Source organism: Zasmidium cellare (genome assembly GCF_010093935.1).
Source record: "Zasmidium cellare ATCC 36951 unplaced genomic scaffold M409scaffold_46, whole genome shotgun sequence".
NCBI classification, from domain to species: Eukaryota; Fungi; Ascomycota; class Dothideomycetes; order Mycosphaerellales; family Mycosphaerellaceae; genus Zasmidium; species Zasmidium cellare.
In genome coordinates this window covers 56,016-83,580 of record NW_022986990.1, presented here as the reverse complement: position 1 = coordinate 83,580, position 27,565 = coordinate 56,016, and the positions used below count along the sequence as shown (strand labels likewise).

The following is a 27,565-nucleotide window of genomic DNA, read 5'->3' as shown; positions in this document are numbered from 1 at the left end:
AGTCGTCAATTTGAACATCGGCATTCACGTGAATGCGCGACTGCCCCGCGGTTCAGTGAATCTTTGAACCCCCAACTTCACGTCCTTCTAGCCGCTGCGACTACCACGGACTACCACGCATAACATCAACCACCATGCCAGCCCCGGTAGAGCTCGCACTGGCGACACTGCTGCCCACAGTCGCATTCCTCCCACCCGACCTCATCTCTCTCGCAGGTTCTCTTCTCTCACAATCACGCGTCATAGCCGCGTCCTTGAAGCCCGAGGAAGAGATCGCCCGAACGTACGCTTGCGCACACATCGCTTGCGAGAGACTGAAGAAGCGACTGGATCTGGAAATCGGCAAGCCTACGCCTCCAGTCAAGCCAAGAACATACGACAAGCTGTACAAATATCTGGACGGCGCCTTAACGACGAGCACGCCAAGGACGCCGACTACGAATCGAGTCAAAGATGCGGTTGGGAATGTCAGTGGGAGAGGGAATGATGCGACGCCTACGCGGAAAGTGCAAGAGGCGAAGACACCGACGACGAGTGGGAGGAAGAGGACGAGAGAGCAAGTAGAGAAGCCAGAGAGCGGAGCGCCCGAGTTCGCCATGCCCCTGGTACGAGCGATTTGCAAGGCGAATGGGGTTGCCTCAGCAGCACCGCACATAATGGTTGGGGCGATCTCTGTGGTTCAAGAGATAGTATCAAGAGCGCAGAGGAGAGTGAATGGAGACCCGCCGAGTAAGAGGAGAAGGAAGACGCCTCAGTCTGCTAAATCGGATGTGTCGACTTCAGCCCCTGCAGTGGCTGAGGGCATCCCTACGAGCAAATGGCCAGCGTTGCTGATAGCGCTGCAGCTATTCACTGCAGCGAGGATGAAAGGCGTGGAGGTGGAGGACGAGGAAATCAAGGCTATGAAGAAGACCGCTACAGAAGCTGTGAAGACAGTCTGCAGGGACAAGAAGGACTCGCTACCGGAGGACCTGGGGGCAGGTCTCAAGAAACTGGACTCGAATATCGACTTCTATATGCTCGAAGCAGAGGATAGTGGCTGGCTCGACATGGAGTGGTTTCAGAACATCCCAGAGGGACAGGACCTGGAGCCTGAGATCGAAGACAGCGAAGAGAATGATGATGAGGACGTGCTGGTGACGTCGAAGAAGAGACCCTACAAGACGCCATTGCAACGTAAGGAGAAGCATGGAGGCAAAGCCGCATTCGACTTGGAGGACGACGTTGGGGCGGCTGGCTTGCTACCAGGCCTAGGGACCATGTTTCAGCCTACCATAGATTGGCTGAGTGATGAGAGGAGACGAGACTTTGTCCAGTGGAAGAAGGGCATTCTGAAGGAGATCAATGCGATGGAGATGGAAGTCTCATGAAGAACGACAGACGAATAGGACGATACCAGGAAACTCTGACTGGTCCTTCTTGGACAGCTTATCCTATTGCAATAGAGAAGTACTCGCTATGAGGTAAGTCTTCAAAACAGCTGACCACAGAACCTCACCTTACACTGACAATCGGCTTCCACCCATCCTCCTCCCTCTTCGAAGTCGCAAAATCCCTCGCCTTAGCAAGAACATACAACATCCTCAAATACGGCGTCTGCACCCCCAACTCATCCGCCTTCCTCACCGCATTCCCCAAAATCGCCTCGACTTCAATATTCCTCCCATGCCGAATATCCACCAGCATACTAGGCTCCTTCCCACCCGTCTTGAGTCGATCCAGATGCCGAGCCATATGCTCATCGATCTCCTTGTCAGTGATGGCATTGACGATCCCAGCTGCCGTAGCGACACTTCCAACCTCCCTCATGACCTCCTTGGCCATATCGACAGCAAACCCCGACGACCTCAGATAATTCGCATCATCGCACAGCGTCAATGCGGTAATCGGATTGAAACACGCGTTCAACGCCAGCTTATTCCACCGCCTCGTCTGGATATCCTCATGCACAGGCGCCTTCGCCCCGCCCGCCGCAAATAGTCTTGACAACCTCTCCGCCGCCTCTTTGTGCTCGCGTGGAGCATCGATGGGGAACGTCCCAATCTCGAACTCCTCCAGCGGCGTCCCGTGCTCCACGACCCCGGGCTCCACCTGCGTCGTAGGCAGATACACGACCCCGGAAATTATCGGATTGGAGGGATACAGCGCCGCATAGTCCTCTTCAATTGCAATGCCGTTCTGCGCCAGCACGATCGCTGTCTTGTTCGGCGTCACGGCATCCTGGATGAGACTCGCCGTGCCAGGGAAGGCTTTCGAGCAGACTAAGGCGTAGTCGAAGGGTCCGAAGGCTCGGGCTTCGTGACATGTCCGGACGGTGTTGGGGTGCGTGCGGATGTGGCCCCATTTGACGGAGCGGACGAGGATGCCGTGGGTTTTGACTGCGGTGTAGTTTGTGCGGCAGACGGCTGTGACGGTGGCGCCGCCGCGTTGGAGGAGGGCGGCGTAGATGCTGCCTACGCCGCCGGCGCCGAAGACCAGAACATTCGCTGGAGACGACATTTGGGAGGTTGAGGCATGGTGCTTGTTGGGAAGTGAGCAGGGAGATGTTTTGCTGGGTCGTATCTTGTGCTCCTTCTAGATATCGCATTCACTTCGCCGAGTTCGGATCAGTTCGGTGGAGCTTCACGCGAGCTTTGTGGTCGGGATCCATGGCCGATTGAAGAGTATTCGACGAGGCTGACAAGAAGTGCGCATCTACATTCATACAGCTATAGGACTGACGACCTGCCTTCTACACCGCGTACCTAAACTCGCGATTCTGCAAGTCCGTCTTATCCTGAAACTCATGATTCAGCTCCACCGTATAGTCTACTCCGCGTTGCTCCTTCTCCCCATCACGCTTCTTGTTCCGCCTGACGAACACCCATCTCATGATGGCGAGATCCACGGTGATGAGGAAGTATATGATAACGATAGAGATCTTTGCTGGGAGGTACCTGGGTGCATCTTTCGCCTGGAACGTCTGGGGAGAGATGATGTTGCCAACAGTATACGCGATGGTGCCAATGCAAGCAACCGTTACCTTCTTTGTTGATCCTGCCACATTCGAGGCTTGCAGACCAAGAATCGTCGTCCAGCCTATGGGTACTCCACCGGACAAGTAGTATCCGACCAGGGCAGGAGCTTTGTCCGTTGTAGCCATCAGAATCGCTCCCACGATCGCGGGAATGTGTCCTGCGATACATGCGTAGAGGCGCTGGTTGGTCTTCATCGCAATGTATGTCAGGCCCACAAGCGCCACGATCTCGTAGGCTCCCAATGGAGTGACCAGTAGCAGAGACTCCTTGCTCGTGTATCCCATGCCCTTGACGAGAATGTTTCCAAAGGATGTCGCGATGCTGTTGGGGATGTTGGCGGCAAAGACCCAGAATGCATACAGCCATGTCATCGGGTCAATCAGGGCCTCGCGGAATTGCTCCCATTTGAAGGTCCTCGATCCGATGCCTTGTTCGTTGTGACGAATGCGTTCGATGTGGAGAGCCTTCTCGTCTTCTTTGAGAAAGCTTGCTGAAGCAGGCGAGTCTGGCATCACGAACCAGAAGCTGATCCCGATCAGTGCAGTGAGGAGTCCAAGGAAGAGGAAGATGATCTGCCAACCCTTCAGAGCCGCATGGACGTCCCCACCGACGTGGTTGGCAACGCCGTACGCGAAGTAGCCTCCAAACATCTGAGCCACACCGCACATGGAGAACCAGATGCCCACGCGGAAAGCCTGCTCTTCCTTCGTGTACCATTGCGAAGTGAAGATGACCCAGGCCGGAACCACTGCTGCCTCTGCAGCGCCGAGAATGAAGCGACATGCGAGGAGGGAGCCATAGGACTTGCATGCAGCCAGAGAGGCCAGAACAGCGCCCCATATCGTGACATTGACCGCGACGTACTTGGCCAGTGGGAACAGTTGAATGAGTCGAATCGTCGGAAACTCGAACGCGAGCTGTCCGAAGAAGAAGATGCTGGCGACCCAGTTGAACTGATTTCCGTGAAGGTGAGTAGAGTCGAGAAGGCCAGTAACGCTGCCGTACGAGATGGCAGTTTTATCGATGTATTGCAAGAAGTACACGATGCAGATCAACGGCATGATGCGTAGATCGATCTTGCGCAACAGCTTTCGTTCGAGCTCCTTATCTCGTCGGACTCCTCCTTGTGCGTTGACGATATCGAGGGCTGCATCTCGTCCTGCTATCGCCTTCTCTGGATGGCTTAGATCTTGAAGTGTAGCATCAGCATGTTTTGACTCGGCCGTGCCTTTCGCCAGCTCCTCTGGGTGTGCCATCGTCCAAGAAGTCAAAGTCGACTACTCAGTCGTCCGCGAATTGAGACCAAATACCTGTCGACATAGGCAACCCAAGCGACCTTATACCTATCATGCCAAGAGCATATCTCTCCCACGTTGCATTGAATGGAGCACCGCAGATCCACCGTAGGAACGGTTGAAATGACGTCTCAAAGTTTTCTCGGCCTATGATTGATGCGCCAAACATGACTGCTGCAGCACGCCATCAGATCCCGAACTCACGTTTCTCGCGTTGCTCGTTGTAGCTAGATCAGCATCGTGTATTGGAAATGCTCGTCGCCAGTAGGAACGTCGGCGAAACAATGAAGATGTTCCTAGATGGCAATGGGAAGCGTTGAGATCAGTGCACTATATAGCTGACTGAAATATTTCAGTCTCCCATTGCGAAGAGAACTCGCATGTTGATTGGGAAGCTTGCTGAGAGCCCATGATGGCACCTTGGAGGTCGGTCCATATATGCCGTTGCGCATAGTGAAACCAGCAGTACAACAGTGTTGGCAGTAGTCACTCTTAGGTACAGAGACAGTTGTGTGTTGTGTTGAAGAAAAGGGACAAAGTCTGGGACGTGAAGTCGAAACACTTCCTCTTCCTCGATCCCATTTCCCGCAGAAAGTCGTGGCATGGTCGGCCAGCTTGTGACACTACCACATGTCCGTTGCTATCAAGTTTCTGCGATGCAGACATATTAAGGACAATTCAGACCACGATCAACCAAAGACAAATATCTCGTTGTAAAGACTATCCAGCACAACGGACTGGGAGACTTCGACGCCATCCTACGGTACCAAACGGAAGACCTTTCTTAAACCCACCATCAATGCTGTTGCATCCATCGAATAGACCCAACGATGCTTCTATGAAAGTGAGCCAGGACGCAAACCGAGACTGAAAGATCCAGGCGCCTCAAGACCTCGCAGAGAAATCCCTTTCCTCGTGAAAACTCTCCAAAATGAAGGTCGCCGTCCTCCAATTCAACCCCATCCTGGGCCGGGTAGCCCACAACATGCACCACGCCGAGCACATCCTCTCCTCAACCCAAGTCCACATGGACGTCCTAGTCCTTCCAGAGATGGCCTTCTCCGGCTACAACTTCTCCAGCCTGGAAGCAATCCGGCCATTCCTCGAACCCACAGCCGCAGGACCGACATCACAATGGGCGACGAAAATTGCCATGCAGAGGAATACGACGGTCATTGTCGGCTACCCTGAGATCGCCACGGAGAAGAGACCTGATGGGACGACGGTCATGACGAACTACAATTCTACCATTACGGTGGGTCCTAATGGCACCGTGCTGTCGAATTACAGGAAGTCTTTCCTCTACTACACCGACGAGACGTGGGCGGCGGAAGGATTCAAAACGACTGGAAACCAGATGCCCTTTTTCACGGGGCAGCTGGGAACGCTGGGGAATGTGGGTCATGGCATTTGCATGGATATCAATCCCTATCGATTTACGGCCCCATGGTCAGACTACGAATTCGCAACGACGATGCTGAGGAACAAGTGCCGGGTGGTCATACTCAGTATGGCGTGGCTGACAAGACTGGGGCCGGAAGACTGCCAAATCAACCCAGAGAGACCGGACATGGAGACTGTAGCGTACTGGCTGGAGCGGTTCTGGCCGTTCGTCGACTCTCAACCTCAAGATCCGATCGTGGTGGTATTCGCGAATCGATGCGGTAGTGAAGGAAGCTCGAAGGGATCGGTGCAGATGGAGCATGGCCATGACATCGAGATAGGAGATCGAGTTGCGTATGCTGGGTCGAGCTGTGTGATGCGGTTTCAGAGCGGGTCGGTGAAGCTTTGGGAGCATTACACGGGGCCGAAGAAGGGTGATGTCGGACTGCTGGGTAAGGGTGAGGAGGGCATGCTGGTGGTCGATACTGGAAGCGCAGCGAGTTTTCTACTGCAGCAGAAGACAGGTTAGGTGCAACGGCAGCGCGCCATCACAGCGCCAGACAGACTGGAACGAGGGAGCGACTTTTGAGGCACATCACACAGACAAGCAGCGCTTTCAGAGGTGTTCATTCCATGTCCGCTATCTCTTCAGCAGGACAATTCATAGAGCAGTCCCATCGCCCCGTGCGATCTCAACGCCGTAGAAGCCCGAAACCATGCATCGTATCCGCTTTCGGGCCATCTGCTTGTTTTCCATCGCACCAAGTCCATGCTCACTCTGCTGAGGTCGGTATTGCATGACATCCTCCGCTCGAAATTCGTGGTCGTTGCGAGTAATCTAGATGCCGATGCGGGTCTTGCGCCAGTGCCTCCGCTTCGCGTTGTAGCTGTGATATGTTAGTCTCGTGTTATTCTTCGTGCGATAGATTCGTTGGGCTCTCGCGCGGTGATGGAGGGGATATCGTACCGGATGGTGTTGCCAGTCCTAAGGCGGATCCATTGTGGGATTGGGCGATTCTGCTTCTGCGCCTTTGCGAGCTTTTGCTTCGTCCTGAAGGACTTGTGGGACTGTCGCCGCGTCAGTTGATATCCTAATTCTCACTCAACCGCCTGCAATACGTACAGGCATCTTGACGTTGCTCGGCGATGTCTTCTTCGTTGGTGTGTCGTCGCTGCGAAGCCGACGGCGAGAAGTGTGGAGGGCAAATTCGACTTGCCAAGCCAGGCTTGGCAGAGATTATGTAATGACCGTCGGAGTCGTCAAGGAAGTTCAAGCCGACGTCGCTTGGTCGCCCAGTCAACCGGCTTGTTTGCAACGTCAGTCAGGGCAGGAAACCGACTTTGCACCGGATCAGGATATTAAAGACGACACATCTTCCACACGATCGCTGTTACACAAAACAAACCTCGCACCATACGTCGCATCTCGATACACCTGTTTCAGCATACCAACAAGACATCATGGCCGCTCTCACCGACCGCGACACCAACGTCCAGATGGCCGCCGCTCAGCAAGACACGAACGAGAAGCAGCAGCAGAAGAATGCGGGAGAGCTGAATAAGAGCCAGCGCACATTGCAGCAGCAGATCGAGGATCAGAACAACAAGCAGTCGGGCAACTACATCAGTCCTTCGGATGCGATTCTGAGCCCCGCGAGTCAGAAGTTGGCGGGTTTCAAGCAGAGGCAGATCAACAAGCAACAGTGAGTCGCAACACCGCTTTGGAGACAGGGATGTGCAAGACTGACAGGCTCTTTAGAAATGGCAGGACTCCAACTGCGCGCTCGCTCTTCTCTAGAACGGCAAGCAGCGTCAGCAACGCCTCCCTTGAGGACGGCGGGGACGTCGTATCGAAATGATCGCCTTTGTCTCGATCAACACCTGGATCACCATGCTCCATAGCGGCAGGCTCCTGAAGCACATGCATTACGAATGACTTTTCTTCCGGCGTTGACTTTTGGACTGGACTACGCTCGCAGACTGCTTGAGCTTTCTTTTGGGTTGTTTGTTTGGGATATTCAGATTGAAGACACTCTTTCGTCTTTTCATTGCGTTTTTGGATACCCTGCAATGGGGGAGATACCACGAAAAATGATAGAGCGTACGTACCAGGGTACGAGAGACCTGCTACACGGAGTACGTTAAAGGATTGGAAGACCGCAGGTTTTAATGTAGCAATACAGAGTTGTACGATGATTGTGTCGGTCACGGAATTGAATGAATTGACAGGCGTTGGTATTGTCGAGCCTCATACATCTAAGGTGTAGTCACGATCTGCTCTAGCATTGTTCGTCTTGGGCAGAATTCGCCGCCACATTCCAACCGCAACAAGCAACGTCCCCTCTCTGTTCATACAGCAAATGACTGTTGTACCCTTCCCATCCGTGTCTTTAAACGCCCGCTGAATGTAGAATGTCAACACTTCGAAACCCGAGCCATCTTGGCATTGCGCCTGTGATACAGATCTTCACGAGACATCCATGGCGACAGGCTCTCGGGGAAGGGCATGGCCATTCAGACCGAAGCTGTCCGTTGCAGTGGGCACTTTCGAGTACTGCTCGGAACCTGCAGGAGCAGACGGTAGAACGACTTGTGGCTCGGAATGGGCTGCAGTTGATGGCAGAGGAGCATCGACGTGGCCATTCGGTGCAACGACTTCCTTGGCCTCAGTCTTCGCGGTTCCAGGCCGAGCTTCCTCGACAGCATCTGCTGGAGGAGGAACGCGCACCAAGGGGTGGGTCGCAGATTCGTCTTTGACGTCCACCTTTGCTGTTGGTAGCCGTGGCTCCTTGCCCAACTTCAACTTGACGAGAATACTCCTGGGCGGGCCACGCTCGAGCTGGTCATCCTCGTCATTGTCGCTGATCGGTGACTCCTCGTCGTCGGCATCAGGCATCTCGTCATCGCCAGAACCATTCTTGTCTGAGTCCCATTCGTCTCCAGCATCGTCTTCATCACTTATCTCATCGATGGAGTTGTAGCCCTCAATGTGCTTTCGCTGTCGAGGATTACTGGGACCCTGACCGGCACCACCTGACCGTGTGGCTCTGCCTCCACCACGCACAGGATCCGACTCGTTGCTTCCAGCACGCTCGACACCTGACTCGTCGTAGTCTGGCGCCAACTCGTCGGTACTCATGACATTGTTGCTCAGCAGGCTCTCGCCGTAATCACCGACGCGGGGCCGCTTGGTCTGGCGACCACTGGCGGTAAAGGTCGGACCAGACTCGAATGGCGTGCTGCGAGCAGACTGGTGGCGTGTCGAACGTCGGGCCGAAGTGGCATCTGACATGAAGTCCTCGCCGTCCTCATCCTCCTCGTAGTTATACCGCGTGCGCTTACCACGAGTTCGGCCTTCGTAGATGCCAAAGCCAGGCTCTGGTCGTGTGAAGGCGGCACGACGTTGCTGGCGGTACTCGCGGCGGCGGCGTTTCTATACGGTGTTAGCATCTGTGTCGAAACATACGTCAAGTGGTGCCAAGCATACCTCCTCGGTGGCCTCAAACATGGGCACAGCATTGAGCATTCTGCTGGCGAGCCTACGAGCTGCCTGTGACCGGTCTTCGTTCTCCAGCTTTTCTGCAAGAGCCTTGACCTCGTCGATGGAGCCCGCGACGCTCCACCAGTGTGCGTTCCTCGTATACCGGCTGCCCTCTCTGTATACTCTGAAGCTGGTATCGTCGAGACCTTGGACCAGGAAGTACCTCCTCTTGTCTCCATCTACTCCCCATGGTTGCACAGACAGTGGTTGATTCTCATCGTCGTTGTGACGTTGTTGCTTGTATTTGTCTTTGATCATGCCAGAGACAACGTCGGATGAGGAAAGGGACCAGAGGACGAGCGTATGGAGGAGGTTGAGCTGCCAGTGGGTTAGCATTGTATGAGACAGTCTAGAGTATGATCCCCGACCTACCCTCTCAGCAGGTGTCATGTTGGTGAAGTCTTTGCCTCCGTGGAGTGGGTTCTGGTGGCCCCATTTGCGCGGCCATTGGTTCTTGTGTGAAGCCACGGCTTCTTCGAGTGCTCGCCCGTGATGACCACGCCTATAGTGCGCACATGTTCGTCAGCAAGTGTTCTCCATAGTCCCATGTGCCATGCGCAAGGTCAAGTGTTCCATTCCTTCAATCCTCCCTGGAGGGTATACATACTCAACAGGCTTCTTGCGATTCAACACCAACGCCAGCAGCGCGCAAAGCAGAGACTGAATCTCCGGGCTGGGTATACTGTCCACGACTCCTCTTTCTATATCTTGCGGTCCGAAATGGGGTGTCTTGCCAGGGAACGCCTCTTGGAATCGCGATCGGAACATTACGATGAACTATTGGCAAAAGTCAATGGACGTGTTCCAGAAGTCGCACACGCGTCCTAAGCGCGCCATCTCGTGTTGAAGCCATGGGCGACTCACTGCAATGTCGGGGTTGTCTGCCAGGACCTCTTCATGAGGTGGTGATGGTGCTCTCTTGGGCCGAGGGGGCGAGACCACAGGCGGTGGAGCGACGAGCTTGGTCGCCTTCTTCGCCTTGACGAAGATGGGCGCAAGCTTTTGGACTTCCTCTTCAGGCGCCGACGACAGTGAACTATCCGAGTCCGACTCCATGGTGGGTATACGTGGGTGGTTGTTGGATGGTGTGTGCGGTGGAAGTTGTCAGGCACGAAGTTGGACTGGAAGCTCAGGGTTGACGATAGCGTCACGGGCAATTTCAACGGCGGGCAGAGTGACTAAGCCACCGCAGCAGTTTGGGCAGCAGGGAGGTGATCAAAGGATGATGTCTGCTATTCGCTATCTATATTCCTGATGTACAAAGAATGTCTGAGCCGCACATGCGCGCAATGCGTCGGTGCCAGGTTCTGATGGTTCTGATTCGTGTTTCGCGCGACTCGGTCGTGCCAGAGGATTCGCTGATGGTACGCATAGCCGTGGACTATCGCCAGAAGCCAGCAATGCTTCTCGAAGGTCCTTTGCAACTCTTATGATCCACCACAGAGGCCTCGCCCTGGTTTCACGAGCGGATAGCCCGTTTTCCTTGCCATAAAGCTTTTCCAGGTGTTCTAGCGCGTGAGCCAGCTGCACTGAGGCAAGGTGAAGCCCTCGAGATACGGTCTACCATGAGGAATGTTGAACCACAAAGGCTGGTGATCTCAAAACAGCGGTGCCTTGCTGGTGGGCATGATATAACCCGTCCAAATCGTTATTTGGCTGATTGTTTGCGCGACCCGTGTACATTCCAATGGCAGTCGTTGGTCGTCGCGTGGGACTGCGCCTGCACCGCTCTGTTTCTGTAGAGACTTAGGCTGGAGAAGAGGGTCCTCGCTTGCAAGCCTTTTAAACAGCTATTGGCGTCTTGTTCGTGTCAAGTGCCCACGGTAAGAGTGGTCTTGCAACATCGATGGCATGGCTCCAGCCGTAGGCGGTCGGGTAGTAGCCTTCGATATCAGGGCTGGTCATCGTTTGTCCATGATGGCCACGAAAATGTCGCCGATGCTGTAGATTCCAGACTTAATCCAACCGCCACTTCCCGCCCAGCTTGTGCAAGCCTGGATTCTGAGAGCGTTCCTCGGTCGCATAGTAGACGCTGATCACGTCGAAACTTTGCGTATTCAACGACACCAGCACTCTGTATTGCCTTGCATTTTCTGATGCCTTGAGAAAGGAAACACGAAATATGGACTTATCTGGTGTCGATGTGGGCGAGAGTCGGAGGAAGGACGCGCATTTCGGTCCCAGAGTGCTCAAAGTATCACCGCAAAATGTTCGACGAGGCATGGACGATGCAATACACTGTAGAAAGGACGTGGTGATGCATAGAGACTACAAGTTTGGCTTTCGTGAAGGTGTTGTGAGGTCGGAAAGCCGCACGGGCACCAAAGTGGCTTAGCGCGCCAAGCCGCACGCAACTGAGAAATGGAACTTGTTCGCGAGACGACACTCCAAGTCTCGCTGAAGACATCAACGCCAACACACCCATCCGCCAGCGCTCAAGATGGTATGCAGCATTCAGGAAGATGAGGACGCACATGGAAAACTGTACTGATGATATCAGGGTCGTGTCATCCGCAACCAGAGGAAGGGCCGTGGCTCTATCTTCACTGCCAACACCCGTACGAAACTCCTCCCGCGATTCGAGACTCTATTGCGATACTAACTGCTCCCTCAAGGCCTCAACAAGGCTCCTGCGAAGTTCCGAACCCACGACTACGCCGAGCGCCATGGTTACGTCCGCGGTGTCGTGAAGGAGATTGTCCACGATGCAGGCCGTGGCGCACCACTCGCCAAGGTCGTCTTCCGCAACCCATACCGATACAAGCTGCACACCGAGACCTTCATCGCCAACGAGGGCATGTACACCGGTCAATTCGTCTACGCCGGCAAGAACGCCTCGCTCACCATTGGCAACATCCTCCCACTCGGCTCCGTCCCTGAGGGTACCGTCGTGACCAACGTGGAGGAGAAGGTTGGCGACCGTGGTGCGCTGGGCAGAACATCCGGCAACTACGTCACCGTCATCGGCCACAACCCAGACGAGGGCAAGACTCGCGTCAAGCTCCCATCTGGCGCAAAGAAGGTTGTCAAGAGCTCGGTCCGTGGCATGATTGGTATTGTCGCTGGTGGTGGCAGAACCGACAAGCCTCTCCTCAAGGCTTCCCGCGCGAAGCATAAGTTCGCTGTCAAGCGCAACTCGTGGCCAAAGACTCGTGGTGTTGCCATGAACCCCGTCGACCATGTAAGACAAGCGAACAGGCAGGGCAAGACACGGATCGCTAACATCTTTGACAGCCTCACGGTGGTGGTAACCACCAGCATATTGGTAAGGCCTCGACCATCTCCCGCTACGCTGCACAAGGTCAAAAGGCCGGTCTTATTGCCGCCCGGAGAACGGGTCTCCTGCGTGGTACCCAGAAGACCAAGGACTAAATGCATCATTGAGGATGGCGGTGTTGGTGGGTTTCTTACGGTTCTGCACTGCGTTCGGAGCAGCTGCTGCATGGGTCGTAGCTTAGCTGAAATGGCAGAGAAAGCTACAAGTTCAGATTCCTGTGCAATCCAACGAGTTCATGTGCAAAGACAATGCTTCATTACACTTTCTGGTGGAGCTTACAGTTTAACGGCTTTTTACCTCCGTGCTTCTGCTTCGCACTCCATTCCACTTCCCTATCTTCCCAGAATCCTGTTGTACATGTATTCATGTACCTCCAAACAAGCGCGGCGGCTAAGGAGTTTTCGTGCTTCTAGGTTCACTTCTGAGATTGAAAGGGCGGCAACGTCTTGGTTGGCTCTCACCCCACCCAGCCCCAATGGACCCCCCGCCAAAAAGTTCCCTGAAATAACATGAAACACTGAACATAACAGCTCACCATCAATCTCTCTCCTGTTGAGAGAAGACACATTCGTTGATTCGACAGTCGTTTCTGCAAAAAGACCCCCTTTTTTCCTTTCCAACGAACAAGACGCGCTTACGTGGCCTGGCATTCCGATTGTTCCAGTGGAGGATACGCAACGTAAGACCACTTGAACCCTTTCCCTCGAAAACCTACTTGCGAAGAAGTATACTCGCGGCGGAGCTGGCGGAAAGCAAAAGGCGCGTGCGGCACTCCTCGTTTTTTGCCTCCGTGATCCTTGTCACTTGCCCGCACTCTCGTCACTCGCTTGCTTCGCGGCGTTGGGGAAGAAAGCAGGCTTGCTGGAACTCGCCTGATCTCGCTCTTGTTCTTGGCTCGACACTCGACACTCTTCTTATCCAACTTACGACTACGCAGTCGGCGAACAGACTCGATTGACAGAGGACGAATCGAACTCGGAGAAACACCGAACCGGCAACATGAACGTCAACAAGAAGCTCGATCGCTTGAAGCAATGGGGCAAGGAGCGGATGGGCGGCGAGGTCAAGACGGAGACGACGGATGAGTTCAAGTCCTTGGAGATGGAGATGCAGCTGCGACATGATGGTACAGTATACAGTCCGGCTCGCCCGCGTGCTTTGCTTGCTGACCAGAGATTCAAGGCATGGATCGCTTGAAGAAGTCCGCCGATGCCTACATTCTACACACGTCCAAGAGGGAGAAGTACCAGGATAAGGAGCAGCAGTTGCCAGTGGGATACTTCGGCTCGATGATGGTGGCTCATGGAGACGACTTCGAGCCGGATTCTGAGTTTGGGCAGTGTCTGTCGACACTTGGCCGGGCCAACGAGCGGATTGCGCGAATGCAGGAGACGTACTGCGCCAATGCTACTAGCAGTTGGCTGGAGTCTCTAGAAAGATCCCTGGTGCAGATGAAGGAGTATCAAAGAGCTCGTAAGCAATTGGACACGAGGAGACTGGCATACGATACTGCAGCGATCAAGATGCAGAAGTCGAAGAAGGAGGATTTCAGGATGGAGGAAGAGCTGCGTCAGCAGAAGATGAAGTATGAGGAGAGTAGCGAGGATGTATACAGGCGGATGCTGGATATCAAGGAGGCGGAAGTGGAGTCTGTTCAGGACTTGACGAGCTTCCTAGAGGCGGAATTGACATACTACGATCGTTGTCGGGAGCTTTTGCTGCAGGTCAAGAGGGACTGGCCGGCGTGAGTCTTACCCATCATCTCTCTGCAGGACCAACGCTAACATCTCACAGACAAGCAATGACCAACCGATCCGGTACAGCCAGCCCCGTCAACGGCGGCATGATGCGTCGCCAAACCCGATCACGAGCCAGCTCCATGAACGACCGCTTCGGCCGCATCGACGAAGACGAACCCCTCGAACCACCCCCTCGACCCACCATCAGCTCCAGAGTCCCCTCGGGGGCCAACTCCCCACGCAAAGAACTCCCCGGCTTCGACCTCCCCGTCCGAATCAACAACACCCGCAGCACTTCAACCCCAGGCTTCGAAGGCCCCACCCAACTCCGCGCAGACTCCCCAGCAGGAATGCCCCGTCTCGCGCGCGTGCCAACCGAACCCTCCCATCTCCTAGGCGCGAGATCAAACCTCCGCATCACCAAGTCCCGCGAAGCGCAAGCCCACGGAGGAAGCGATGTCTTCGGGGACGATCAGAGCGAATACTCAGACTCCCCCAGCACGGCCTTCGACGAGCACCACAGAGCGCCTAGCTGGTCGACCATGGGCCAAGATGGAGGGAGTCAAGCTGCTGTGAAGAAAGCCCCTCCGCCACCTCCTCCCTCGAGAGCGAAGAAACCGCCTCCTCCCCCGCCCATGAAACGCAGCGCTCTTAGTACGAGCGAAGTACCTCACTATTGATCGCAAAACAAGGAAGCGAGAGCAGAAGGAGATGAGCGGGATGGATGTCGTTTCATGGCAAGAAAAGAGACTGTTGCCAGACATTCCTGGTTGAAGTCTGACAGTCTGATGAGAGTGAGCAGCAACCAAAGCATTTCGTGGAGTTGTTGGCTATACCCAATTCTAGATGGTAGCGATTGATGAAAGCGTAGTTTTTCTCGTCACATTGGGAAAGTCTTCCCTTCATTCATTCATGCATTCGGACCTGTGCGCTTTGTGTTCCGTGGTGAGACTCCTCGGTTTCGTGCTCTTCGAGACAATTTCTCGGAATCTTGATCCTTTGTCTCAGCGGACTCGAAAAGACGCTAGGCCGAAGCCGGGACGTCGCATATGACGAAATCGGCACATGTGCAGGGAAAGCGGAAGGACTGATGACTGGGGGTCGGCGGATGGATGGAAGGAAATGGAGACAAGTGAGAGAGGGAGAAGCGTGAGTTTGTTGATCATTCATTTGATGTTGCTGTTTAGATACAGCCCCGGCGCCTTTTGCGCGATCCAATGCATGCTCTCGTGTCGTCAGCCGCTGGTCACAGAAGTGTCCTGCCGTCGCTGACAGCAGCATGCATGTGTTATTCATATCAGTCATGAAAAGAAACCATTCAACCCTTCCCCTTCGCCTGAACGCCTCGCAGCAAAATCCACCGCCGTGGCAGCCGCCGCTGTGATGCATCTAGCAATGGTACCGAGCCGGGTCAAAGCAGTCGTAGATGTTTGAAGAGTTGTAGAGATGGGGAACCGCTTAACGGTCCTCGGCCCACTCGTTCTCGCGGCGGATCTGGTCCTCCTCTTCAGGGGTGAAGTCGTTCTGAATGTTGAAGGTCTTGCGAATCTCCTCTGGCGACTTGCCCTTGATCATGTTGGCGACGGTCTTGCAGCCGACATCGAGCAGAGCCTTGATGTCCATGTAGTTGGCGGCCAGGATGATCTCGAAGAGCATCTCTTGGTCGACCTGCATGAACTTCTGATCCCAGTCCTCGATGTCGGTGGTCTTCTTGCGGGAGTCGGCATCGTCGTCTTGCGATGGGGCGGGGTCGTTCTTGTGGTGGGTGCACCACTCGAGGACCTTGCGGAGGACGGCCTCGGAGACCTGTGACTCGAGGTCAGTATCACATGCGGGGTTAGAAGAGTTGAGGGAAGGTTGCGACTCACGTTCATGATGGGGATGGGCTCTTCGCCTGGAGCACCGAGATCCTCGATCATGTTCTTGATGAGCATGGAGCGCTCAGCCACCTTGCGCTCTGAAAGATGAAGTCAGTACATGAAGGCGCGCGGTATGTATGAATGAGGCGCCGCGACCTACCGGTGACGATCTCGACATTGTCGGAAGAGACGAGCTTGACAGTCTGCTCAGCTTCGGAAGCCATGACTGATGACGATGTGGTTGGAAGTGGTGTTTGTTGTTGAATGTGGGTTGTTGGTGATGGTAGCAGGTCGCGGTGGTGCTTGGAGCCGGTGTCGCGAGAAGTGGTCGGTGGTGAGTGTGTGGTCGGAGTTGAAGGTTGATGGAGTGCAGCGCGGAAGTTATAGCTGGCGGTGCGGGCTGGAAAGCTTAAAGTTGTGAGGCAGCCGTGACCCTAGCCCCATCAAAATGTCCGTGCGTCGTCGTCAAGCAAACCGCAGCGACTTGATTGCTGCCTGAGAAGAATGGCAGTCACCAATCGATTGTGGATGCGTTGCGGGTGGAGATTAGTGAAGAGTGAAGAGTCTGCAAGGTGGCTTCTGCTAGATCTTCACCATTTCCTTTGTATTGTCCCTTCCGCATGTGTCACTCACAAAGCCGCTCAAAGACGTGTCACGTGCGAGCATGCTTGCTATACGACTGAGCCAAACATTGTGTATACCGCTTTATTTAATTATTGATTAAGGAAAACAGGCCATCGCAGCTTCCAGCAGGCTTTTCATTGAGCCGTGCTGTATGTATACTGACTGTATCATCTGCCAGCAATCAGACGCTCTGATGGCGGCGGTCTGTGCGTTTCGCGGTCTCACGGCGCGTCAGTCAGTCACTCCTGTTCTGCACGCGAAGAGGTGTCTCAATCCATCGTCTCTCATCGCCATCGCGACATGATATCTGCGACACCGCTCGCTGCACATGGCAAAGCGTGCGACATCTCATACAACAACGGCGTGGCCTAGCCCATTCCCTGCTTGATCAAGATGTGGCGCAGGCTTTACCTTTGTCTCGTGTTGGTGAGGCTGTACTTCGCCTTGTCGCCGAGCTACATCCATCCCGATGAACACTTTCAAGGGCCAGAGATCATTGCTGGTAAGCATCGATAAGCACATGCATCGAGCCACGTATTGATGATATTGTAGGCGAGGTGTTTGGATATCCATCGTACAAGACTTGGGAGTTCACTTCATCACAACCCATTCGAAGCATCTTCCCCTTCTGGCTGATATACGGCTGGCCTTTGACTGTTCTAAAATGGATCTGGGAAGGCCTCGGCTATGGACCTGTACCACCCTCAATCGCTTTCTACACCCTCCGCCTCTTAATGTTTCTTCTCAGCTTCATCCTCGGAGACTGGGCCATTCATGAGCTTATACCTGCCATCAACCAACGACGAACTGCCATCATCTTGGTGGCCTCCTCATACGTGACTTGGACCTTCCAAACCCACACGTTCTCCAACAGCATTGAGACGCTGGTCGTTCTCTGGTCACTCGTTCTTATCATCCGACTCCGCGATAACATTCAAGATACCCAAGCCAGCGCTTCTGGCGTTCTGGCCTTCCTAGGAGTACTCGGCGTCTTCAACCGCATCACCTTTCCCGCCTTTCTTGTGATACCCCTGGCCCAGATCGTTCCTGGCCTCTACTACAAACCGCTTCGCATTCCAGTGATGCTCTTCGTTGGCTTGTTTACGTTGGCTGTGGCAATCACGATGGACACCGAATACTACTCTGGACGTCGACCACATCTCAGAGGATTTCACAATGACGCTGTCATTACGCCATGGAACAACCTGGTTTACAATGCCGACGAGTCGAATCTGGCCAAGCATGGATTGCATCCATTCTGGCAACACTTCGTTGCCAACCTGCCACAACTCATCGGGCCAGCAATACCTCTTCTCTTCTTCTCAAGCACGAAGAACACCCTCTTCTGGTCTGGGGTAGGGGGAATAGCAATCATATCTGCTTTCCGCCACCAAGAGCCTCGATTCTTGCTGCCTGCAGTTCCGCTGCTGCTCTCGAGCATCAAGGTCCCGCGACGAGGAGCTCGATGGTGGGCTGGTCTTTGGGTCCTATTCAACGTCCTTGCTGGCACACTCTTTGGTGTATATCATCAAGGAGGTGCTGTTCCGTCCCAGACATGGATCTCGCAACAACACAACATCGAAAGCGTAGTCTGGTGGAAGACCTACAGCCCGCCAAGATGGTTGTTGGACGGCAAGAATCACGAGGTGACCACGACAGACCTGATGGGAATGCCTGGTCAGCACATGATTGCCCAGCTCGAGGAGTCTGCAGCTTGTGAGAGTGCTGCCAATGGCACCTTGCTGGTAGCGCCTTCGAGTGCCACGTTTCTGGATGCTTTTACTGGCGACGCAACACAGCACAGCGAGATCGTCTTCACGCGTCAGTGGCAGTACAGCCGGCACATTGGACTGGATGATCTGGACTTTGGAGATGATGGGGTCTGGCCAACCCTGCAACGAGTAATTGGCAGGCGCGGGCTTACAATATGGCGGGTCAGTAGACAATGCTAATGTAATCGCTAATCAGAGACCGTCTCAAATCCCGTATTTCCAGGTCTTTCGATGACTTCATTGCCAAACTTGCAAACGACGGTCTCGTCCAGACAGAGAGCTTTACTCGCTCGTACCTCACTATTAACGACGTTATATATCTCACCGACGAGGACACCAAGTGCGCACATCAGGCATGTTGAACGACCAATGTCGCCCACGCGACACAACGTGTGAGATGCATACAACGATGAGCAAAGGAAGAGAGAAGGCGAAGAGAGAGAGAGAGGTACGATCAAGCCTACCTGCCTGCCTACTCATCCAAATCCAACAACCGACTCCACTCACCTCCCCCTTCGCCTCCCCGTCGAAACTCAACCCCCTCCCCAAAATACCCAGCATCGCTCCAAGCCTTCATCGTAGCCGCATCGTAAGGGCCGTGGATATCTCCGCCATCTCGCGCGTCGCTCCAGCGGTATTCCCACGTAGCGGGTTCGGCTGTTCGAGGGGGCTGCCAGTCCTCGCCCGTCTCCCGCCTGTACTGCCGCATGAGCACTTCTCGCTCCGCGTCGTAGATCTCGTGCTGGCCGCGAGCGTAGAGCCCGTCTGCGGCGCCTGTGATGGCGTCGACGGTTTTCCTTCGAGCTTCTTCCGCGGGGTCCACGGAGGTATGGCCATTCGTCGCAGCAGCCTCATCGACATCCATCCCACCTCTCTGTCTCTTCAACTTCCACTTCGGTACCTTGGCCTCCTTAGTCTTCCCCTTGTTCAACCTCTGCAACGCCTCCAAAGGCGTCTCCCCCGTCTCCAACGCCCCGATCAATGTGGACAGCAAATCACTCGTCAAAACCGCATCATCCTCAAGAGCCTTCTTTCTCCGCTCATCCTCCCTCCTCTCCTGCGCTTCCCGGGCCCGCTTCATATCCTTCTTCGTCAACCCATCCATCCAATTATCATTCACCGCGTCCGGATCCGCAGCTTTGCGAACATAATTCCCCGATTCATCGTACCGCCCTTCCTCCTCTTCCGCCTTCAAATTGAAAGCATCCAACCTTGGCGCGTGCTTCTTCTTCCCACCAGCACCGATCTCCGCCGCAAGATCATCTTCCATCTCCTCATCCAATCGATCCCTCTCCTCCTCATCCCCCGAGGACTCCGAATCCTCTTCCCCTTTATATTTCTCCTTCCCCTTCCCTCCAAGCAGAATATCCGAAGAAACCCTCCCCCCAGATGTACTATTCATCACCTGCCCTTCAATCTCCTCCGGATCCAAAAACTTGACATCCTTCTTCTTGCTCTTCCCCTCCCTCCCCACCTCCTCGTCCTCGTCCCCGTCCTTTTCCTCAGCAAGATCGGCGAACATATCGTCATCCTCCTCGTCTACGCTCTTCTTCCCCCGCTTCTCCCTCTCCGCCGCTCGCGCGTTGAAATTGTCGTTGTCTGAATCCGATTCGTAGCCATCGATGTTCACGGCATTGCGTTTCGGTTGTGCGCCGGATTTTCCTATCACGTCTGCGTTCAGGATGAGGTCTTCTTCTTCGTCGCGGGCGTCTGCGGCGAGCGTGCTGGGGTTTCGGTGGTCGAAGCGGGGCTTTTTGTTCGAGTTGTCATGGGTGCGGTTGAAATCTTCGCCGGCGCGTTTGGGGCGTGCGGCTGAAGTAGGCTTGGACATTGTTGTGTTGTGGTGAGGGTTTTTGAGAGGGAAATGCAGTTTAATTGTTTGGATGCAAGAGGTGTGAAGTGCTTCACAAGCGAGAGCGTTAGACTGAAGCGCAGAAGTCGTAACTGTGGAGTTGTGACAGAATTGGTTATGTGAGCCTGTGACAGCAACGTCACTGAGAGATCGATGTCGTCCACGTGCTCTCCAAGATGTCTACAGCTGTGCACTCGAGTACTCTTTATGCATTAATACCAGATATCTGGGTTTCCCTGCCGGCTCTCGTTCTCCTCTCAGTGCATCACGCATTTCGTTCGGTCCCAAAGCAGTTGCATCCTCAGGAGTCACTTCTACAGGTGCTCGAATGCTCCCTGCTCGACGTCCAGCCTTGTGACCGCGTCACGATGTGCGGTATCCAGTGTTATCCAGCCGCTGTGACTCTCTTGAGTCGCATCATTTCCGCTAGCTCCACTTTGAGATCTTCTTGCAATTCGGAGCCACTTCCTGCGAGAGCGAGGTTTGGTTGCATGCACTTTCACCCCGAGTCACCAGCATACGTTCGACTTGGGGCCCGGATGGGAGGTCTCCTGTCGTGGTGGGCGTGAGACGCCTCTGAGCTGCTCTGGAGCAGCATAACCTTTTTTAAATGATCCAACTTTCAATATTGTCCTCCACCTCAGCCACCACTCCCGGACGACTTGTCTCGCGGATCGACCGAGTCATCCATACGCAGCGCAGCTTCCAAGTCGAGGAACTCCGTCTCCTCCCCTCGAGGATTCGCCGAGTCCTTTGTCTGTACCTGCGAAAAGTCTCGGGATATGGAAGACGCTTCTTGTAAGGCCAGCTGATTGTTCAAGGCATTTTCATCCTTCCTCTTTCGTGCTTGTTCGACATCCATAAAGTCGCCGCGGAGGCCGTCGCTGAGGACGCTACCCATTCTTTGCATCTTGTAATGCTTCAGTCGATCCAGAGCGACTTTGAAATCATCTAGAACCATTGTGTCTGACAGACATTTGAACACGAAGGCTAGCTTCCAGAAAGGGTTGATGCCATCTGGTAATGACTTGCCGCCAATGACATGGGTCACTGAGAGGATGTCGACGATGATGAAGCCAATGCTGACGATCATGGCTCCCAGCAAGACGCCAAATCTCGGTGATACTCGGATGAGTTCCCAGTAGCCAAACTCATATTTGGACTTGATGTTCCAAAACAGGCTCAACACGGTAAAGACCCACCATGGATCTCGGCAGAGTGCCTCATACGGGCGTGTGTGGGTGAAGAGTCTGCTTTTTCCGCTAAAGTAGAGCTGTGCCAGTCAGTACGGCTCTCCGCGGTGCCGGTGTTGTCGACATCGGTGTTGAAGAAACTCACAAAGTTTGCGGTAATCTCCAATACCCAGTAAGGTTGGACCAGGATGACTGTTCCAATGTAGAAGAGGCTTGCTTTCTTGCCCAGGAAAGGCTTGTTCTTCATCCAGGCAATGACATTGTGCAAGCTCCAGCTAATATTGAGGAAGATTGCGGTAGTACTGAGACGGGTTCAGAAGCCAGATTAGAGATGGAGGATGAGGACGTCTCACCTCAAGTACCAGTTGTAAACGGGTGGGTCTACAACAGATGTTAGTCTTGGAACACGACACCGACATGCAGGGTTAAACCCGATGGCTTACTGGTGAAGATGAAGGTTCCATGAAGAGTGCCGAACAGGAGCTATGGATGATTTAGCAGGGAATCCTACACTCAAATTCTCTGCCCTCACCTCTATAACGATGAGCTTGTGCAAGAGGACATGTCTCCGCATGTTGGCCACGGCAACACAGGCCATGATAATCAAACTGCCCACCATGTAACCCTGGGCCCATGCCTCGATGGTGAGACCCTCGGGGTCGGACGGTTTCGCGACGTCCAGAGTCATTGCGGTGGGATCGCTCCAGTAGGTAGTCCCTTCGGCCATGCCCCAGGTTGCCAAGGCCTATGATGCGTTGGCTGTAAAACCGTCAACGCTGCAGCAGCGTCAAGACATCGGCGACCCGACACAGTGATCGGCGGCGAGGTGAGTCTGCAGCAGCACGAGAGGGTGTTGCCACATGAGGAAAAATGAAATGGGCACGATCATGGTGAGCGAGCGGGGATTCGCGCGGGTGGAGTCTGGTGACATGCATGGAGAGACGCGGAGGCGAGAGGCTTCCAATTGCGTCGACGGCTGATGACATTTGGCAGCACCCGGCTGCTCGGCTGGCCCATCGACCGTGACACGGCGCCGTATTGCCAATGCTGGACGGATGAAGCGTGTATTGACGCTCGAAGATGCTCGGCGCCGCCACGTGAGGTTGATGATGGTTCTGATGCTGCTCGCCGATGTCTCAATCCAGCCCCTTGGAGATGGAAGAAATGGCGGCGATACTCAGGTTAAATGAGGCTCTGCCGTTGCGCTGACTCGTGTGATGCCATTGCAATTGGCTTTTCGGACTCGTGACCTCAGCAACACTCGGGGATTTTCTTGTCAATGCATCCTGCGCGCAGATCAAGACACGCGTGCGCGCAGTGACAGCACCTCCATCGCCTCCTGTCCTTTCTTGGAGCATGATGCCTCGCCTGGGCTCACGCAATCTCCACGGTGCGCGGCTGGCTTATGCTGCTGTGTCCAGTCCACCGCCGCGAGGGAGTCGAATGCCAGGCTAGAAGTCACACGCAGCGCCGACAACCACCGAAGGAATCGATACTGTCACTGCTGTGTCCAGCTCGTCGTCCAGACCGGCCGCGAGGATCAGCAGTGTTAAGCTCCCGGACTGGACTCGAAGCCAATTGCGCCATCTGCAACGTTAATTGCCCAAGCCAATTGTGCATGGGGTCGGCCTGGCCTGTATCCTCACTCGCCCAAACCACGCGCACCTGCCTTGAAGATGGCGTCCACAGCAGTCACCTCATCTGGAGAATGCCTGCCGTCTGCATTCCTCCTGCCTCCACCACACCCACACCCACCCGACTTGCGCCATTGATCTGGGGCAGCACGTAACCCTCACACCTCTTCGACGCCGCCTCGTTCGCTGCACGCCGCTGTCACGAGGCTTTTCGCCGTCCACGCCCTGCACCACCGTCCGCCCTGCATACGAGGAGATGCCACTGCGTTTGCGGGACCTGGACAGGGTCGTCTCCTGCTCGTTGACGTCGAACGAGAAGCGGTGGGTCGGTCAAGACGATTATCTGCCCCATCTGGCTGTTATCGTCATCCTCTGATCGACTGTCTCGGGCCTAGCTGTGTGCTGGTGGACCATATCTATTTGCTCCGTCCTTTTACCACCCATCAGCCCGAAGCCCGTTGACGTGGGCAGCTGTGCTCAAGTTCAAGGGCTCGGCGACCAGAGCATGTATTCATAATGAGTGCTCTGGAATGCTGAAAGCTCCCTTGTCCGTTTTCTCCTTCCTCCATCGCTACACGAAACCCACCGGGCAGACTACTTTGGATCGTTCTCACTCAACATGCGGAGCTTCTGGTTATCACTCTCCCTCTTGGGATCATCAATACAGCAAGTTCTGGGTGCTCCAGTAATTGACAGCAAGGTCCAAGCTGTTCAGAGAAGTCTCTCCAAACGAGCAATTGCAGGTCCCAAGATCAACGGAGCCAACTTTGCAGGTGAGCCCCAAAATCATCAATCAGCAAGCAAGGGGTCTTTATTAACAACTTTGGAGACCCGGCCATTATCAATGTCAACGGCGTCTGGTACGCATTCGCAACGAGAACGATCGGCAGCGGCATTCGCATACAAGTCGCTACTTCGAACGATTTCAACAGTTGGTCGCTTGTCTACAACGAGGATGGCTCCCAACACGACGCATTACCAAACTTGCCCAGTTGGGTGGTACAGAGTGCTCCAAACACTTGGGCTCCGGATGTGAACATCCTGGTATGGTGCTCGAGCCTTGGCGGCGTGTGACGCTGTATGCTGACCCTACGCTAGGATGACGGATCTTTCGTCTTGTACTACTCTGCGAGCACGACTCAGGATGCTTCAAAACACTGCGTTGGCGCCGCAACTTCGAAAAACGTACTCGGGCCGTATACGCCGACTGGCGACGATACTCTCTTTTGCGATTTGAGTGTCGGCGGTGCCATTGATGCTGCAGGATTTAACGATAATGGGCAACGCTACGTGGTCTACAAAGTAGACGGAAATTCCCTGGGTAATGGTGGCGCATGCATGAATACCGGTGAGCCTCAAAGACAAGAAGATGTCTACATATGTGGTGGATGATACTGATACGTCTCAAGTCGAACCTTTGAAAGCTACACCTCTCATCCTACAACCAGTAGCAGCAGACGGCTTCACCAAAACCGGCTCAGCAACAACACTCCTGAACCACGAAGGTCTCAGCGACGACGGCGTCCTCGAAGCCCCCGTCCTCATCAAAGTGAGCGGAACCTACTTCCTCTTCTTCAGCTCAGGGTGCTTCACGACATCAAACTACGACGTTTCCTACGCCACTGCGAGCTCAGTCACCGGCCCATATACTCGTGTGGCGACATCTCTGCTGAAGACTGGTAACAGCGGTCTTCAAGCCCCTGGTGGAGCGGACGTCACTAAGACTGGCGATAAGATTGTCTTTCATGCGAATAATGCGGGTGGAAGGTCGTTGTATACCGCGGGGCTTACGATCAGTGGAACGACGGTGGCGATATCTTGAGTGTGATTGAAAGCGGCTTGAAAAGCGCGGCATAGCCTCATGATGAAGCGTTGTAACGAAGAGAAAAGCAGGGGCAGAGAAGAACGTGCTTGGCTACGAACGAATAACAAACGACTTTTTGGATTGAAACGAGTCCTTACCTATACCTCACACAACAGAAAAAGTTCGCTGAACCACACATATCCTCAGCTAGAAACCTACGACAACGCTATCCAAAGAAATCCCTGTCCGACTTCGTCATGTGAGGTGCGTATGTCTGCACCCCAAGTGCGGCAATACGCTGTCTTGCGGCTCCTGAGAACATGAAACCCTCCCCACACCTAAACATCAAACCCCCTTCACCCCAAGACCTTCTCTAAAGCAACAACCACCTCCAAAACCGCCCCCCTTCCCTCCCCCCTCACAACCCCCACAGCCTCCAAAACAGCATCGTCCAAATCCTCCCCCAAACACACCCTCCTTCCCCAACACCAACCCCCCGTCGCGGCGGCACAAACACCCACATAATCCGGCGCTGCGGCGTCCCCATCCTCATGTCCTCCTAAAGCAAACCCAATCTCCCGATCCGTCATCCCCGCCGCGAGGCCGTGCGGATGGACATCGTTGATACTCTGTCTCGGGGCTTTCCAGCCGCCGTTGTTGAGGATGATGGTTAGGAAGGGGGTCTTGTGCCGGGAGGACGCGAGGAGGGTGGGTGTGGGGGAGGAGAGGAGGAAGGCGCCGTCGGCTGTGAGGGCGCAGATGAAAGGTTTCTTTTCCGGGAGAGGGTCAAGGGGTAGGGGTTCGGTGTGCGGGCGATTGGTGGTGGAGTACTTGGAGAGGGCGAGATAAGCGCCTATGGCTGCGCCCGGGGCCCAGCCTAGGCCGCTGCCGCCTTTGGAGTAGGAGGTTCCTGGGAGGGTGGATTGGAGGTGTTCGTGGAGGGGGATTGTGTTTGTTACGGCGTCGTGGAGGTAGATTGCCTCTGGGGGGAGGAGGCGGCGGAGGGTGGCGAAGAGGTGCGGTGCGGTGATTGTGCCGTCGGGGCGGGGCAGGGCGCGGAGGGCGAGGGATTCGAGTTTGAGCATGTGGTTGTCGAGGAGGTGTTGTGCGCGGGTTTGAAAGAGGGTCTGGCGACGGGGGAAGTCTTCGTGTGAAGCTATGTGGGTGGTGATCTGCTCCAAGGCGATCTCACATTCCGCCATGAAGGACGCCTCGGCGTGGATATCGAACAACTGCATCTTCTCCTTCCTCGGATCGATATCGATATGGAAGATCCTCGCCGCGTGGTGTGGGCGAACTTTTGTAGGCACCCAGGGGACATCGCAATCCAGCACCAGAATGACATCCGCTTCATGCAGGGCTTTGGGCCCTCCTGTCGTGCGTGTGATCCACGCGGGATGGTCGGCGGGAAAGGACATTTCTCTGAATTCCGAATCGAAGACTTGGAGGGTGTTGAGGAGGTTGGCGAGTTTGACGAGGGCGTACACGGCGGCGTGGTTCCGGCCTAGGTAGCCTGTGAAGACGAGTGGTTTCTCGGCGAAGAGGAGGGCGTCGGCGATGAGAGGGATTGCGTCTGGGGGAAGGCCACCGATGCGGCACGAAGGGAGGGTGGGAGGTCGTGAGGTCATGGCGCTCTCGCTGCTGGGTGATGCTAGGACTTCACGGGTTGCGGTCAAGTACGATGGGCCTGGCGATCCACTCGAGGCCATGAGGAGGGCGCGGTTGACGATACACTTTACATGCTCGGTCGACTTGATCTCATTCGAATACCGAACGAAGGGCGCGACAATGGCTTCCTGCCGAGGCACATCCTGATACCATTGGACATGCTCGGATCTCGAGCCAAGAAATTGGGAGGCGCCGCCGTGGAGGGTGTATGGTGCTAAGCCGGCAAAGATGAGCATGGGACTGCGGCCACTGGAGGCATTGTGGACGCCCTGGCCCAGAGCGGAGGTTCCGACGTCGACGTGGACGATCACGCATTGCGGCTTTGCTGTTATTCGAGCGTAGCCGTCGGCGGCGGATATGGCTGTGAACTGGGAGGCGTCAGCATTGCTTCTGGTAGTACCGGGCCGATTTACCTCATGTTGAAAATGCAGCCACTTGGGCCATTCTTTGCCCTCCTTCTGTCGACGTAGGTACGCTTCCACAAGGGATGGATGATCTGATCCTAGGACCGTGAATAGGTAGTCGACACCGTTCTGAAGCATGGGTGAGCAAGGATGCGGGAGTATCGTGAAGCACAACATCGGCCTACCTCTGCAAGTGCTTGTAGGAAGACATCAGCGACAGTGTAGGGGGGTTGACGGCTGTGGGCGTGCTCTTCGCCGTCAAGGATAGGTATGATGGTCGACATGGTGAGCTCAGGTTGTCTGTTGATACAATATGTCTTCTGTCCAAGGCCTGCTACAGCAAATTCTCTTTAGGGTTGCGGAAATCAGCTTCCAAATTGGTTTGCTGGTCTGCGTAGTACATATGGTCATTTGATAAGGTCACGCTCATTCGAGGTCGAAGTTGCCGTGGTGCTTGCTTCATTGCCGTTGGCAGGCGTCGTCATTCACCGTGGGGTTCGGCA

General features: G+C 54.7%; 14 protein-coding genes across 14 annotated transcripts; 6 read left to right on the top strand and 8 right to left on the bottom strand.

Annotated features, from left to right (window-relative positions):
• Positions 1-134: 134 nt before the first annotated feature.
• Positions 135-1,370, top strand: M409DRAFT_70233 (uncharacterized protein; the record flags this gene model as incomplete). The annotated part of the gene is made up of 1 exon (XM_033818638.1): positions 135-1,370. One exon carries the CDS (start codon positions 135-137, stop codon positions 1,368-1,370), a length of 1,236 nt encoding a protein of 411 aa, XP_033661579.1.
• A 124-nt stretch (positions 1,371-1,494) lies between these two features.
• M409DRAFT_28829 (uncharacterized protein) lies at positions 1,495-2,499 on the bottom strand (the record flags this gene model as incomplete). Its single annotated transcript, XM_033809195.1, has 1 exon — positions 1,495-2,499. The coding sequence occupies one exon, from the start codon at positions 2,497-2,499 to the stop codon at positions 1,495-1,497; it is 1,005 nt and encodes a 334-aa protein (XP_033661578.1).
• Positions 2,500-2,731: 232 nt separating this feature from the next.
• M409DRAFT_28828 (uncharacterized protein) lies at positions 2,732-4,273 on the bottom strand (the record flags this gene model as incomplete). Its single annotated transcript, XM_033809194.1, has 1 exon — positions 2,732-4,273. One exon carries the CDS (start codon positions 4,271-4,273, stop codon positions 2,732-2,734), a length of 1,542 nt encoding a protein of 513 aa, XP_033661577.1.
• A 970-nt stretch (positions 4,274-5,243) lies between these two features.
• M409DRAFT_70230 (uncharacterized protein) lies at positions 5,244-6,224 on the top strand (the record flags this gene model as incomplete). The annotated part of the gene is made up of 1 exon (XM_033818637.1): positions 5,244-6,224. The coding sequence occupies one exon, from the start codon at positions 5,244-5,246 to the stop codon at positions 6,222-6,224; it is 981 nt and encodes a 326-aa protein (XP_033661576.1).
• Positions 6,225-6,533: 309 nt separating this feature from the next.
• Positions 6,534-6,824, bottom strand: M409DRAFT_70229 (uncharacterized protein; the record flags this gene model as incomplete). The annotated part of the gene is made up of 3 exons (XM_033818636.1): positions 6,534-6,582; positions 6,663-6,763; positions 6,819-6,824. 3 exons carry the CDS (start codon positions 6,822-6,824, stop codon positions 6,534-6,536), a joined length of 156 nt encoding a protein of 51 aa, XP_033661575.1.
• Positions 6,825-7,450: 626 nt separating this feature from the next.
• M409DRAFT_70228 (uncharacterized protein) lies at positions 7,451-10,292 on the bottom strand (the record flags this gene model as incomplete). The annotated part of the gene is made up of 6 exons (XM_033818635.1): positions 7,451-7,484; positions 8,254-9,128; positions 9,183-9,554; positions 9,609-9,738; positions 9,844-10,013; positions 10,101-10,292. 6 exons carry the CDS (start codon positions 10,290-10,292, stop codon positions 7,451-7,453), a joined length of 1,773 nt encoding a protein of 590 aa, XP_033661574.1.
• On the top strand, positions 10,291-12,608 carry M409DRAFT_70227 (uncharacterized protein; the record flags this gene model as incomplete). Its single annotated transcript, XM_033818634.1, has 4 exons — positions 10,291-10,293; positions 11,737-11,794; positions 11,852-12,417; positions 12,471-12,608. 4 exons carry the CDS (start codon positions 10,291-10,293, stop codon positions 12,606-12,608), a joined length of 765 nt encoding a protein of 254 aa, XP_033661573.1.
• A 904-nt stretch (positions 12,609-13,512) lies between these two features.
• M409DRAFT_70226 (uncharacterized protein) lies at positions 13,513-14,932 on the top strand (the record flags this gene model as incomplete). The annotated part of the gene is made up of 3 exons (XM_033818633.1): positions 13,513-13,639; positions 13,696-14,257; positions 14,308-14,932. The coding sequence occupies 3 exons, from the start codon at positions 13,513-13,515 to the stop codon at positions 14,930-14,932; spliced, it is 1,314 nt and encodes a 437-aa protein (XP_033661572.1).
• Positions 14,933-15,710: 778 nt separating this feature from the next.
• M409DRAFT_28821 (uncharacterized protein) lies at positions 15,711-16,335 on the bottom strand (the record flags this gene model as incomplete). Its single annotated transcript, XM_033809193.1, has 3 exons — positions 15,711-16,058; positions 16,121-16,209; positions 16,272-16,335. 3 exons carry the CDS (start codon positions 16,333-16,335, stop codon positions 15,711-15,713), a joined length of 501 nt encoding a protein of 166 aa, XP_033661571.1.
• A 793-nt stretch (positions 16,336-17,128) lies between these two features.
• M409DRAFT_70224 (glycosyltransferase family 22 protein) lies at positions 17,129-18,687 on the top strand (the record flags this gene model as incomplete). The annotated part of the gene is made up of 2 exons (XM_033818632.1): positions 17,129-17,237; positions 17,288-18,687. The coding sequence occupies 2 exons, from the start codon at positions 17,129-17,131 to the stop codon at positions 18,685-18,687; spliced, it is 1,509 nt and encodes a 502-aa protein (XP_033661570.1).
• A 292-nt stretch (positions 18,688-18,979) lies between these two features.
• On the bottom strand, positions 18,980-20,338 carry M409DRAFT_70223 (uncharacterized protein; the record flags this gene model as incomplete). Its single annotated transcript, XM_033818631.1, has 1 exon — positions 18,980-20,338. One exon carries the CDS (start codon positions 20,336-20,338, stop codon positions 18,980-18,982), a length of 1,359 nt encoding a protein of 452 aa, XP_033661569.1.
• Positions 20,339-20,999: 661 nt separating this feature from the next.
• Positions 21,000-22,240, bottom strand: M409DRAFT_28818 (uncharacterized protein; the record flags this gene model as incomplete). Its single annotated transcript, XM_033809192.1, has 5 exons — positions 21,000-21,632; positions 21,698-21,854; positions 21,906-21,933; positions 21,996-22,035; positions 22,085-22,240. 5 exons carry the CDS (start codon positions 22,238-22,240, stop codon positions 21,000-21,002), a joined length of 1,014 nt encoding a protein of 337 aa, XP_033661568.1.
• Positions 22,241-23,805: 1,565 nt separating this feature from the next.
• On the top strand, positions 23,806-25,008 carry M409DRAFT_70221 (glycoside hydrolase family 43 protein; the record flags this gene model as incomplete). Its single annotated transcript, XM_033818630.1, has 4 exons — positions 23,806-23,959; positions 24,016-24,230; positions 24,285-24,534; positions 24,596-25,008. The coding sequence occupies 4 exons, from the start codon at positions 23,806-23,808 to the stop codon at positions 25,006-25,008; spliced, it is 1,032 nt and encodes a 343-aa protein (XP_033661567.1).
• A 338-nt stretch (positions 25,009-25,346) lies between these two features.
• Positions 25,347-27,346, bottom strand: M409DRAFT_59714 (uncharacterized protein; the record flags this gene model as incomplete). The annotated part of the gene is made up of 3 exons (XM_033814275.1): positions 25,347-27,026; positions 27,072-27,191; positions 27,248-27,346. The coding sequence occupies 3 exons, from the start codon at positions 27,344-27,346 to the stop codon at positions 25,347-25,349; spliced, it is 1,899 nt and encodes a 632-aa protein (XP_033661566.1).
• Between the last annotated feature and the right edge of the window lie 219 nt (positions 27,347-27,565).